Raw genomic sequence first — 15,119 nt, 5'->3', positions numbered from 1 at the left:
AAAATTACATGCTCTATCTGAATCATGAAAGTTTTTTTGGACTAGACTGTCCCTTTAACAATGTTAAATATAGGAGCAGGGGGCATGCTGCTTAGAAGCCTGTATCTCAGGCATCTAAGCAGCTACAGACCCCCAAGACCCACCGTTGGAAAGGTAATCGCCTAACCTTTCCAACTGTGTAAGTCTTGGGGATCTGAAATAAATAAAAAAAAAGTTAAAAAAAATATATTTTTAAAAATATTAAATAAAAAACCCTTTAAGAAAACCTTAGCACCCAGGTGGGAAAGTGCTTAGCACTCAAAGGGTAAAAGGGACAGTAAGCACCCTGTAAATACAATACATTTCTGTTGCCCTTCTATAGGACATATCTTAAAATGATGTAAGCAATTTAACATCTTGTTTGCTCTAAATTTGCAAATGTTTTCAATAGCCAAACTTTATTCACTATTTGCTTTATTTGCATGAGCCAATCTGTGCTTGAGTCTGCAGAAAACAAGGTTAGCCACAGTAATAATGCTAGTGTAAAATGCATTGCTTCACAGTTGCAAGCTGCTAAATTATATATACACACACATATATATATATATATATTTATATATATATATATATATATATATATATATATATATATATATATATATATATATATAAAAAGAAAGGTTACATGCAATATATGAAAATATGTTGCAAGGTTGTTTTACTATGCATAACTAAATATTTTATATTGAAATACTTTCCCTTTAGTTTATATCTTGCTTATTGACACTTGTTTTTCTATGGTTTGCAAACCAATTTAAATGTATTGCTTAGGTTAGCTTTCTTTCTTCCGGATCCTTCCTATGTTCAAAATACTTATTTAGTGCTAGATTACAAGCGGAGTGCTAATTTATTGTGCGCCTGCAAATGAGCAAATTTGCCTGTTTGCTGGCGCGCAAAAAATAACCAGCCGTTACAAGTGGCTGGATATTGCTACCGTGAGCTCATAGTAGCAATTAGTGCTTATAAAATTAACCAGCGATCAGGGGCGCGATCCGATATAGATCGCAGTTTGCGGCGCAAGCGAGGGAACTGGCGTCGCCCGCAGTTTCAGCTCGCAACTCGAGCTATCCCATATAAGTCGCCGTCAAATGCTAACGTGCCGTAAGTCTGACAAACCAGCGATGTCCAGAAATCTGCGCAAGTACAAATTTCTGGTGTCGCCAGTGACTTGCGGCACGTTAGAAACTGCCGGCGCCTATAAAACCTGACTAAAGTCTAAAACACCCGCACTGTCTAACACGCCTCCCTAACATAGCCCGACACGTCTAACCCTCTATCCGCTATCCCCCCTCACTATCCTAACAATAAAAAAGCTATTAACCCCTAAACCGCCGCTCAAGTACCCCGCCGCAACCTAATAAAGTTATTAACCCCTAAACCGCCGCTCCCGTACCCCGCCGCCAGCTATATTATATCTATAACCCCCTAAAGTGAGCCCCTAACACCGCCGCCATCTATATTAAAATTATTAACCCCTAATGTAAGCCCCTTACACCGCCGCCATCTCTATTAAAATGATTAACCCCTAATTTAATCTACCTACCCCGCCGCCAGCTATATTATCTATATTAACCCTAAGTATATTATAGTTAATATAGGTATTACATTATATATATTAACTATATTAACCCTAATTATATTAGGGTTAATATAGTTAATATAGTTACTATAGTATTTATATTAACTATATTAACTCAATCTAACCCTAACACCCCTAACTAAATTTATATTAAATTAATCTAATTCATTTATAAACTAAAATATTCCTATTTAAATCTAAATACTTACCTATAAAATAAACCCTAAGATAGCTACAATATAATTAATAATTACATTGTAGCTATGTTAGGGTTAATATTTATTTTACAGGTAAATTGTTAATTATTTTAAGTAGGTATAACAGCTATTAAATAGTTATTAACTATTTAATATCTACCTAGTTAAAATAATTACCCAATTACCTGTAAAATAAATCCTAACCTAAGTTACAAATACACCTACACTATCAATAAATTAAATAAACTACAAACATCTATCTAAAAATACAATTAAATTAACTAAACTAAATTACAAAAAAAAACAAACACTAAATTACAAAAAATAAAAAAAGATTACAAGATTTTTAAGCTAATTACACCTATTCTAAGCCCCCTAATAAAATAATAAACCCCCAAAATAAAAAAATTCCCTGCCCTATTCTAAATTAAACAAATTTCAAAGCTCTTTACCTTACCAGCCCTTAAAAGGGCCTTTTGTGGGGCATGCCCCAAAGAATTCAGCTCTTTTGCATACAAATACAATACCCCCCCCCATTACAACCCACCACCCACATTCCCCTATTCTAAAACCACCCAAACCCCCCTTAAAAAAGCCTAACACTACCCCCCTGAAGATCTCCCTACCTTGTCTTCACCACACCGGGCCGAACTCCTGATCCGATCCGGGCGATGTCTTCCTCCAAGTGGCAAAGAAGAATTCTTCCTCCGGCGATGTCTTCCTCCAAGCGGCAAAGAAGAATTCTTCCTCCGGCGACGTCTTCCTCCAAGCGGCAGCAAAGTCTTCATTCTTCCGGCGGCATCTTCAGTCTTCAAATCTGATTGGCTGATTGAATCAGCCAATCAGATTCAAGTTCAATCCGATTGGCTGATCCAATCAGCCAATCAGATTGAGCTCGCATTCTATTGGCTGATCGGAACAGCCAATAGAATGCAAGCTCAATCTGATTGGCTGATTGGATCAGCCAATCGGATTGAACTTGAATCTGATTGGCTGATTCAATCAGCCAATCAGATTTTTCTAACTTAATTCCGATTGGCTGATAGAATCCTATCAGCCAATCGGAATTCGGCGGACGCCATCTTGGATGACGTAATTTAAAGGTACCTCATTCCAAGTTCAGTAGTCGTCCGGGATGGATGCTCCGCAGCGGCGGAGCGAAGAAAGAAGATTGAAGATGCCGCCGGAAGAATGAAGACTTTGCTGCCGCTTGGAGGAAGACGTCGCCGGAGGAGGAATTCTTCTTTGCCGCTTGGAGGAAGACATCGCCGGAGGAAGAATTCTTCTTTGCCGCTTGGAGGAAGACATCGCCCGGATCGGATCAGGAGTTCGGCCCGGTGTGGTGAAGACAAGGTAGGGAGATCTTCAGGGGGGTAGTGTTAGGCTTTTTTAAGGGGGGTTTGGGTGGTTTTAGAATAGGGGTATGTGGGTGGTGGGTTGTAATGGGGGGGGGTATTGTATTTGTATGCAAAAGAGCTGAATTCTTTGGGGCATGCCCCACAAAAGGCCCTTTTAAGGGCTGGTAAGGTAAAGAGCTTTGAAATTTGTTTAATTTAGAATAGGGCAGGGAATTTTTTTATTTTGGGGGTTTATTATTTTATTAGGGGGCTTAGAATAGGTGTAATTAGCTTAAAAATCTTGTAATCTTTTTTTATTTTTTGTAATTTAGTGTTTGTTTTTTTTGTAATTTAGTTTAGTTAATTTAATTGTATTTTTAGATAGATGTTTGTAGTTTATTTAATTTATTGATAGTGTAGGTGTATTTGTAACTTAGGTTAGGATTTATTTTACAGGTAATTGGGTAATTATTTTAACTAGGTAGATATTAAATAGTTAATAACTATTTAATAGCTATTATACCTACTTAAAATAATTAACAATTTACCTGTAAAATAAATATTAACCCTAACATAGCTACAATGTAATTATTAATTATATTGTAGCTATCTTAGGGTTTATTTTATAGGTAAGTATTTAGATTTAAATAGGAATATTTTAGTTTATAAATGAATTAGATTAATTTAATATAAATTTAGTTAGGGGTGTTAGGGTTAGATAGAGTTAATATAGTTAATATAAATACTATAGTAACTATATTAACTATATTAACCCTAATATAATTAGGGTTAATATAGTTAATATATATAATGTAATACCTATATTAACTATAATATACTTAGGGTTAATATAGATAATATAGCTGGCGGCGGGGTAGGTAGATTAAATAAGGGGTTAATCATTTTAATAGAGATGGCGGCGGTGTAAGGGGCTTACATTAGGGGTTAATAATATTAATATAGCTGGCAGCGGTATAGGGGGATTAGATTAGGGGTTAATAATTTTTATATAGGTGGCGGCGGTGTAAGGGGTCAGATTAGGGGATAGATAAGGTAGATGACAGCGGTGTAAGGGGTTCTAATTAGGGGATAGATAAGGTAGATGGCGGCGGTTTTAGGGGCTCACAGTAGGGGGTTAGTTTATGTAGATGGCGGCGGGGTACGGGAGCGGCGGTTTAGGGGTTAATAACTTTATTAGGGATTTCGGGGGGGGGATCGCGGTTGACAGGTAGATAGACATTGCGCATGCGTTAGGTGTTAGGTTTATTTTAGCAGATCGCGGTTGACAGGGAGATAGACATTGCGCATGCGTTAGGTGTTAGGTTTATTTTAGCAGCCAGTTTAGGGAGTTACGGGGCTCCAATAGTCAGCGTAAGGCTTCTTACGGCTGCTTTTTGTGGCGAGGTGAAAATGGAGTAAGTTTTCTCCATTTTCGCCACGTAAGTCCTTACGCTGCATATTGGATACCAAACTGCGCGGGTTTGGTATACCTGCCTATAGCCCAAAAAACTACGGGCGACGGCAGAAATATACGCGCGTAATTTCTAGGTTACGCCGTATATGTGATACCAAACCCGCGCAAATATTGGCGTCGCCGGCTTTTGCGGGCGACGATTTTTATCGGATGGACCCCCAGATCTCTGGTTAATTTTATAAATGTGTCCCAAATGCCCCAAAATACAATGTAGTGTATTTTATTAAACAATAAAAATTGGAGCATTTTTTTTTTTTAATACAATAACTGCACTAGGCATTATTTTGGGGGTAAAGTTGGCGGAAGTCGAGTGTGAGAAAAAAAATGGCACTGAAAAGTGCCTTTATCTTGCGGTCTATGGGAACTGTGTGTTCCCAGTAAAAATATATGTATATGCTTGTATACATTTATATTTATGCGTTAATATGTGTATAAATACAGGGAGTGCAGAATTATTAGGCAAGTTGTATTTTTGAGGATTAATTTTATTATTGAACAACAACCATGTTCTCAATGAACCCAAAAAACTCATTAATATCAAAGCTGAATATTTTTGGAAGTAGTTTTTAGTTTGTTTTTAGTTTTAGCTATTTTAGGGGGATATCTGTGTGTGCAGGTGACTATTACTGTGCATAATTATTAGGCAACTTAACAAAAAACAAATATATACCCATTTCAATTATTTATTTTTACCAGTGAAACCAATATAACATCTCAACATTCACAAATATACATTTCTGACATTCAAAAACAAAACAAAAACAAATCAGTGACCAATATAGCCACCTTTCTTTGCAAGGACACTCAAAAGCCTGCCATCCATGGATTCTGTCAGTGTTTTGATCTGTTCACCATCAACATTGCGTGCAGCAGCAACCACAGCCTCCCAGACACTGTTCAGAGAGGTGTACTGTTTTCCCTCCTTGTAAATCTCACATTTGATGATGGACCACAGGTTCTCAATGGGGTTCAGATCAGGTGAACAAGGAGGCCATGTCATTAGATTTTCTTCTTTTATACCCTTTCTTGCCAGCCACGCTGTGGAGTACTTGGACGCGTGTGATGGAGCATTGTCCTGCATGAAAATCATGTTTTTCTTGAAGGATGCAGACTTCTTCCTGTACCACTGCTTGAAGAAGGTGTCTTCCAGAAACTGGCAGTAGGACTGGGAGTTGAGCTTGACTCCATCCTCAACCCGAAAAGGCCCCACAAGCTCATCTTTGATGATACCAGCCCAAACCAGTACTCCACCTCCACCTTGCTGGCGTCTGAGTCGGACTGGAGCTCTCTGCCCTTTACCAATCCAGCCACGGGCCCATCCATCTGGCCCATCAAGACTCACTCTCATTTCATCAGTCCATAAAAGCTTAGAAAAATCAGTCTTGAGATATTTCTTGACCCAGTCTTGACGTTTCAGCTTGTGTGTCTTGTTCAGTGGTGGTCGTCTTTCAGCCTTTCTTACCTTGGCCATGTCTCTGAGTATTGCACACCTTGTGCTTTTGGGCACTCCAGTGATGTTGCAGCTCTGAAATATGGCCAAACTGGTGGCAAGTGGCATCTTGGCAGCTGCACGCTTGACTTTTCTCAGTTCATGGGCGGTTATTTTGCGCCTTGGTTTTTCCACACGCTTCTTGCGACCCTGTTGACTATTTTGAATGAAACGCTTGATTGTTCAATGATCACGCTTCAGAAGCTTTGCAATTTTAAGAGTGCTGCATCCCTCTGCAAGATATCTCACTATTTTTGACTTTTCTGAGACTGTCAAGTCCTTCTTTTGACCCATTTTGCCAAAGGAAAGGAAGTTGCCTAATAATTATGCACACCTGATATAGGGTGTTGATGTCATTAGACCACACCCCTTCTCATTACAGAGATGCACATCACCTAATATGCTTAATTGGTAGTAGGCTTTCGAGCCTATACAGCTTGGAGTAAGACAACATGCATAAAGAGGATGATGTGGTCAAAATACTCATTTGCCTAATAATTCTGCACTCCCTGTATATATGTATATGCTTATATACATTTATATTTATGCGTTAATATGTGTATAAATATATATGTATATGCTTATATACATTTATATTTATGTGTTAATATGTGTATAAATATATATGTATATAAGAATATACATATATATTTACAATTAGTTAACATCACTGTCAACTTGTAATACCAGAGCACATTTGCATGCGCTTGTATTACTCAGTGGATCTCAAATATAATTTTCACGAAAGTGATATTTAGCACTTCACTTGTAATCTGGCCCTTATTGATTTGATTAAAATATTTGGAAGTTCTAAAAAAAAGTTAATTCTAAAATTATGTGAAACACACATCAGACATGTCACCATCACATTTAATAAGTCACCATATATTGAGCATTTCTTCAAGCATTTTTAAAATTTACATTAATTAAATATAAACATACCTCCCTTGAAGCTCAAAATCCTGCTATTTTACATTCCAATGTTCTTCACATAGTAGAATATGTTCTTTGAAATTTTAAATATATATTTCTCTATATATATAAATTATTAGATAGATGTTCTTTGTATTTTTAAATATATATTTATATATATATATATATATATATATATATATATTCATATATATTGATATATATATATATATATATATATATATATATATATGTATATACAGTACCTATACAGGTATATATATATATATATATATATATATATACAAATATATATATATATATATATATATACTGTACACTGTGTATATATATATATATATATATATATATATATATATATATATATATATATATATATATGAATATATATATATATATATGAATATATATTTAAAAATACAAAGAACATATTCTACTATGTGAAGAACATTGGAATGTAAAATGTTTACAGTAAAACACATTTTAAAATATTAAAATTGAATAAAAATGATTTTTCATGTTTTTTAGAAAGGGCTCCAACGTGTATGTTTGTATGTATATATAAATATATATATATATATATATATATATATATATATATATATATATATATATATATATATATGTGTGTGTGTGTGTATGTGTATATGTGTATACATGTGTAAATATGTGTTTACATGTGTATATATGTCTGTATATACATATATAAATGCATAATTACACATATTTATATATAAATATATTCACACACACACACACACACATATATATATATATATATATATATATATACATCCATAGACAAATTTAGACATATATGTATAGAATATACCTTATTTATTTGAATGTATTTATATTGTGCTTCATAGAAATTTTTAACACTTATCCTTTACGCAAGATCTTTAGTCGCGCTAACGGGGCAAGTGCAAATTTTGTTAGCACTCAAGCGCACATTTTTACTTTCCACTTGTAATATTCGTGCAAATTAGCATGGTCACGATATTGCTTATTGCGACTGGCACAAACAATAGCATGCCACTTGAAGCCCATAGTGTTTAATTGCTGATTTATAATATGCAAGAAAGGTTATATAGTCATAGTATGTTGAATTTTTGATGTATTTATAATAGTTCTTGATGCAAGGTGTTGGGTTCAGTTTATAATTTCCTGGTATTTGGACTCTTGAATGAGAATGCAAAGTCTGGCAATGACATAGCTGTGAATTTCTTGGATTAAGAAAAAAGATTTATATGTTTAAAAATGTAAGACACATTTTAACACTTATCAGATTGGTTGCTTTAACACATATTAACACAAAATGCAAGCTTTCCTAATTTCAAATTCAAGGCATTTTAGACTATTATTGAACCAAGGCAGTGCATGTATGTTTGTTTTCTAATTTAGAACAGCTAAAAAATGAGGACATATTTTTGAAGTTGTTTGATATGCTAATTACAAATTAAGCTTTTCAGATCAATTTGAATAGGGTTTGAAACAGGCACAAAGTTAAAGTGACACTAAAGTTATAATTAAAGTTTCATGATTGCACTTGGAATTTTAAAAAATGCATTAAATTTACTTCCATCATCAAAATGTGGACAAGCTTTTTATATGTACACTTATGAGGTACTAGCTTCTACTGAGCATATGCAAGAGTTTTTTAGTATATATGTATACGTGTTTTGTGATTGGCTGATGGCTGTCACAATACTTGAGATCAGGGAAAATGGAAGAAACTTTGAAATTTGTCAAAAAAAAATTTTTACACAGAAAACAGGGTGTCTCGCTAAAGGGCGTTAAATGTGTTTTCTTATGGGGAGGAGATGCATACATTACAAAAGTGCACAATAAAATTAGTATTTTAAATATCTGACAAAAAGAACAATTGAACCATTCCACACAAAAATACGCAGATGAAAATTGTATTGTTAAGGTGCATCAAATATTGTAACAAAATTCTTTACCAAAAATTGTATTTTATCAAAAACATAAAATTAGTATGTAAATTACACAGGAATAAATTGTATTAAATATGCACAGCATAAATCGTAATTTAAGTACACTGGAGGCTCAAAAAACACACAGAAATCTGTACTTATAAGTACAAAATACAAAGTGTAATATGATTTATATTGGCTGCAGGATTTACTGCGCAAGCTCCATTACTTTTAATAGGAGACATCTCAACACTCGCAGCGTCGTCAAAAAAACCCCACGTCTGATCTGGCGAAGTTTAGATCATCAGGCCATAAGTGTTAATGTATTGGCCCATATTTATCAAGCTCCGTACGGAGCTTGAAGGGCCGTGTTTCTGGCGAGTCTTCAGACTCGCCAGAAACACAAGTTATGAAGCAGTGGTCACACAAGACCGCTGCTCCATAACCTGTCTGCCTGCTCTGACAGACATCGCCACAATACAACCCGATTGAATACGATCGGGTTGATTGACACCCCCCTGCTGCCCGCGAGTCTGCAGGGGGCGGCGTTGCCCAGCAGCTCTTGTGAGCTGCTGGTGCAATGCGGAATACGGCAAGCGTATTGCTCGCCGTATTCAGTGAGGTCTGTCGAACCTGATCCGCACTGTCGGATAAATAGAGGCCATTGTCTTTTTATGATACATCTGTTGATTATGCAGTTCTACTAAATTTAATAGTATTTTCAATATCTGGTGTTTTTGTGGAACAAAGTGGTTGAAAAGTATTGGTAATAAGACTATACTTGCTGTCTGGGATGTATTGTGCTGAAAACTGCCAATCAGACCATATTATCTAGTACAATAAGACTAGAATCTATCCCATAGTGCAGCATAAATGGGTAATTGCATTTCCTTAAATGATATCTGCTTTATTTTTGCAGAAAGCTGGATTGAAAGATGCCTCAGTGAAAGTGAAAACAAACGTTATTCAAGCCACACATCCCTGGGTAATGTTTCTAATGATGAAAGTAAGTATTTGCATTTTCATTACACCAATTGTCATAAAACATTAAGGGCTAGATTACAAGTGAAGCTCTAATTTATTGCGCGCCAGCCAACGGGCAAATTTTATTTAATTACAGGCGCACGATAAATAACCAGCCATTACAAGTGGCTGGTTATTTCTACTGCGAGCTCGTGGTAGCAATTAGCACCAAAAAAATTAACCAGAGCTCAGACCTCTGGTTAATTTTTTTAATGTCGCCCAATTGCCCCCCAAAAATGTGTAATGTCGTTTTTTTATTTATTTTTTTTTAAAAAAGTAGATTTTTTTTTAAACTGCACTAAGCAGTTTTTGGGCGCTAAAGTTGGAGGGTGTGGATGTTTGAAAAAAAAAAAAAAAACGCGCTGAAAGTGCTTTTACATTGTGGTCTATGGGGAACTGTGTGTTCCCAGTAAATATATATGTATATGCTTATATATTTATGTGTTAATATGTGTATATACCCATATTAACACATACATATATATTTATATTTGCTGCCCGACTTACCCCCTCCGCTGCGCTAGGTTCTCAAGTAAAAGTGTACTGCATGTTTACAAATGAGCTATAGCGGAAATAAAAAGTAACAACTGAAATATTCAAAAGGATTTACAATAAGCATTCAAACCGCTTACCAAATGATTTTTCTACCAAAATCCCCCTAGACTTTATTGGTGAAACAATTGTTAGATACACTTTTCTAAAGAACTGTGATTGACCCTTTAGTTAATAAAGAAGACATATATAGAAGATTACACTTGCAAACTGGTTTTGGTATTTAAACTAAAAGATTAAAGGGACTGTAAAGCCAAAATTAAACTTTCAGGATTCAGATAGAACATACAATTTTAAACAACTTTCCAATTTACTCCTATTATCAAATTTGCTTTGTTCACTTTGTATCCTTTGTTGAAGAGTAATTCTAGGTAGGCTGATAGGAGTTCAGGAGGGTGCATGTGTGTTTAGCAGTCTATGGCAGAAGTGTTTATAACATTTATAGCAATGTTATACATAGATGCAAACACTGCTGGCTAAAGACACGTGCACGATCCTGAGCTTACCTAGGATTAAAATTTAACAATAGATACCAAGAGAACTAAACAAAATTGAAAATAAAAAATACAATTTAAAATTGTGGAAAACTTCATGATCTATAAAATCCACTTAAAGGGACACTGAACCCAATTTTTTTCTTTCGTGATTCAGATATAGCATGCAATTTTAAGCAACTTTCTAATGTACTCCTATTATCAATTTTCTTTGTTCTCTTGCTATCTTTATTTGAAAAAGAAGCCATCTAAGCTTTTTTCTCGGTTCAGAACTCGGGACAGCACTTTTTTTGGTGGATTAATTTATCCACCAATCAGCAAGGACAACCCAGGTTGTTCACCAAAAATGGGCCGGCATCTAAACTTAAATTCTTGCATTTCAAATAAAGATACCAAGAGAATAAAGAAAATTTGATAATAGGAGTAAATTAGAAAGTTGCTTAAAATGTCATGCTCTATCTGAATCACAAAAGAAAAAATTTGGGTTCAGTGTCCCTTTAAAGGGACATTTCAGCCAAACTTGGAAACCACATGGATGTATTTCAGTTTTGAATAGAAGTATTTTTTGTAACATACATGTATTAGCTAAATGCTTCTAATGAGTGCTATAGTTGTTTCAAAAGTGTATTTAAGTATGCACTGTGCACCAGCATTTTAAACTCAGCACTTGCTCAGAGAGCCTGAGGTGCTTGTACCATCTGGTAATGACCCATTTTCACCTAGATTACAAGTTGTGCGCTTAACCGGGTGCGTAAAGAACGCAAAAAAATTAGCGCTACGCACTTTCCATAGTGCTGCCATTACAAGTTACTGAAAAACCTCCTTGTACTGTGCGTTATGGTGTGATAAGCTCCATACCGCATGAAAGCAAAGGGCTGAGTTTAGGTGCTCGTTCACGCTTTCCCCCATAGACATCAATTAGGAGAAAGTTTTAGAAAAAAACTAACACCTGCGATCGCAGAATGGCGATCACCGTAACACAACTCCATTGATGTCTAACACCCTAACATAAACCCCTAGTCTAAACACCCCTAATCAGCCGCCCCAGACATTGCCGACATTAAATAAAATGATTAACCTCAAACCACCGCTCGCCAACACTAAATAAAATGATTAACCACTAAAACGCCACCCACCAACACTAAATAAAATGATTAACCACTAAACCGCCACCCGCCAACACTAAATAAAATGATTAACCACTAAAACGCCACCCGCCAACACTAAATAAAATTATTAACCACTAAACCGCCAGCCCCCACATCGTTACTAATAAACTAAACCTATTAAACCATAAACTGCCGGCCCCCCACATCGTTACTAATAAACTAAACCTATTAACCCCTAAACCACTGGCCCCCCACATCGCAACACACTAAATAAAACTATTAACCCCTAAACACCCCCTAACATTACATTAAACTTACAATATAACTATCTTTAAATAAAATAAAAATATTGGAACAATATTATACAATCCTAACACTATGAATAAAAAAAACAACAACTAACATTACAAAAAATAATAAACACTAACATTACAAAAAATAAAAAAATCTAAGATTCAAAAAATAATAAATGAAATTATCCAAAATAATAAAAAATTACACCTAATCTAATAGCCCTATAAAAACAAAACAAAATAAAAACACCCCCTTCCGGTGGCGCAAAGCTGTAGAGGCACGGATTTCAGTAGCTCTCATCCTTTTGGCTGATTTGAAAATGTCAGCCAATAGAAATGCAACGTAACCCATATTTAAATGGGTACCTTTCTATCAAGCTTCAGTGTACTGCGGTGATCGTATGAAGAGGATCCTCCATGCTGGATGTGCAGGCCACGGGCAAAGATGCTCCGCACCTCCACAGCTCCGCGGCACCGGGATGAAGATGGAAGATGCCCCTGCGATGGATCAAGATGTTGCCGTCTGGATAAAGACTTCTCGCAGCCTGGATGAAGATGGATGTTCTGACTTCAGGAACTGTGAGTAGATATCCTGGGGTCAGTGTCAGTTTTTTTTTTTGGGGTGTTTTTTTTTTTAAGATTAGGGATGGGCAGTAAAAGAGCTTTATGCCCTTTTTAAGGGCAATACCCATACAAATGCCCCTTTAGGGGTAATGGGTAGCTTAGTTTTTTTTTTTAGACTTAGGTTTTTTTATTTTTGGGGGGTTGGTTGGGTGGGAGATTTTACTGTTGGGGGGACTTTGTAATTTTTTGTAGGTAAAAAAGCTGTTTAACTTAGGGCAATGCCCTACAAAAGGCCCTTTTAAGGGCTATTGGTAGTTTATTGTTAGGTTAGGGGGTGTTTTTATTTGGGGGGCTTTTTTGTTTTTATAGGGCTATTAGATTAGGTGTAATTTTTATTATTTCGGATAATTTAGTTTATTATTTTTTGTAATCTTATTTTTTTTTTATTTTTTCGTAATGTTAGTGTTTATTATTTTTTGCAATGTTAGTTTGTTTTTTATTCGTAGTGTTAGGATTTTATAATTTTGTAATGTTAGGTTTTTTTTATTTTTCGTTTCTTTCATTTATTTAAAATAGTATTGTTAGTTTAATTTATAGTTTAATGTTATTTTTTTTTATTTCACAGGTAAGTTTTTATTTATTTAAAGATAGTTATATTGTAAGTTTAATTTCAAGTTAGTGGGTCTTAGGTTTAGGGGTTAATAGTTTAATTTAGTGTGTTGTGATTTGGGGAGGGCGACGGTTTAGGGCTTAATAGGTTTAGTTTATTAGTAGCAAAGTGGGGGGGCAGCGGTTTAGGGGTTAATAGTTTTATTTTAGTGCTGGCGATGTGGGGGGCTGGCGGTTTAGGGGTTACTAGATTTATTTAGTGTTGGCTATGTGGATGGTCGGCAGTTTAGGTGTTAATAAGTTTAATATAGTATTTGGATGCGGGAGGGTGGTGGTTTAGGGGTTAGTTTCTGGGTGTTAATGTACTTTGTAACATTTTAGTTATGAGTTTTGTGAAACATTTTTGTTTCGCAAAATCCATAACTACTGGTCTCAGATCGCGGAATGGATTGCGGCGGTATAAGCTATAATGCTAGCGTTAAAGCCTGCCTGAACAACTTGTAATACTGCGCTATGGAAAATCCCGCACTCAAACGTAGTTTTTTGAGTGCGGAATGGATCGTTGCATTACAGGTTAAAATGCTTGCGGTATAGCTATACCTCCGCGACTAATATGGGAGACCTGCCATTCCACGCGCAATGGCCAATTTTTCAGCGGTATAGCGGTACCGCACCATAACGCAAAACTTGTAATCTAGCTGATTGTAAATTGCTGACATGATACAAGTCCTACTGGCACTCTGAGCAGCTACAGTATTTAAAATGCTGGTGAGACTATCTAGGTATGCTTCACATGCACGTGCAGAGAAAAAATGCTAACACTATAACTGTTATATCTTTTAATAGACGCATTTTTGCCAATACATATATTTTAAATATGTTTCTATTCAAAGATGAAATTCACCTGCATTACATGTGCATAACAATTTTGAGCGGAATGTCATTTGACTTTATTGTCCCTTTATGTGAATTGGCCTAGTGTTCTTAAAGGATGAGCATTTAAATCTACATGGAAACCAGGAAGTCCTTACAGTAATTTAACAGATATTTGACAATATCACGTTCATTTCTATATCTTGTTTGTGATTACCTTTGTTGAGCTGAAGTTTAAAAATACTAGTCATGGCCACACCAATAAAATACCCAATGTGTCAAATGTAATTGCCACCGCTAATAAAAAAAAATGAATAACATCCGCAATTTGCATAATTGTTTATGCAATATGAGCAAGAAATTAAAGTTTTTATCATTGATTTAAACTATATGTTTCTAGTTACCTATCCTATTCGATCGGGTTGATTTCTGTCCGCCGGCTCAGAGCAGGCGGACAAGTTATGGAGCAGCGGTCTTTAGACCGCTGCTTCATAACTTCTGTTTCCGGCAAGCTTGATAAATTGACCCCTTAGTGTCTATAAAACAATGGGAGCTGCCATATTGTAACTTAGGTTACTTTCTCTGCTGTGGCCAATTAGGGACAGTTATAAATAGGT

At 35.5% G+C, this 15,119-nt stretch overlaps 1 protein-coding gene across 1 annotated transcript in view; it reads left to right on the top strand.

The window, feature by feature from the left end:
* The window catches only part of RFX4 (regulatory factor X4), a 208,588-nt gene that overhangs the window by 76,683 nt on the left and 116,786 nt on the right, over positions 1 to 15,119 (top strand). Inside the window, exon 2 of the mRNA XM_053718768.1 lies at positions 9,905 to 9,991. Coding sequence (XP_053574743.1) covers positions 9,905 to 9,991 — 87 coding nt within the window. The remainder of the gene's footprint in view (positions 1 to 9,904; positions 9,992 to 15,119) is intronic.

Source organism: Bombina bombina, chromosome 6 (assembly GCF_027579735.1).
Source record: "Bombina bombina isolate aBomBom1 chromosome 6, aBomBom1.pri, whole genome shotgun sequence".
In the NCBI taxonomy this organism is placed as follows: Eukaryota; Metazoa; Chordata; class Amphibia; order Anura; family Bombinatoridae; genus Bombina; species Bombina bombina.
This window is presented reverse-complemented; position numbering and strand designations above follow the sequence as displayed.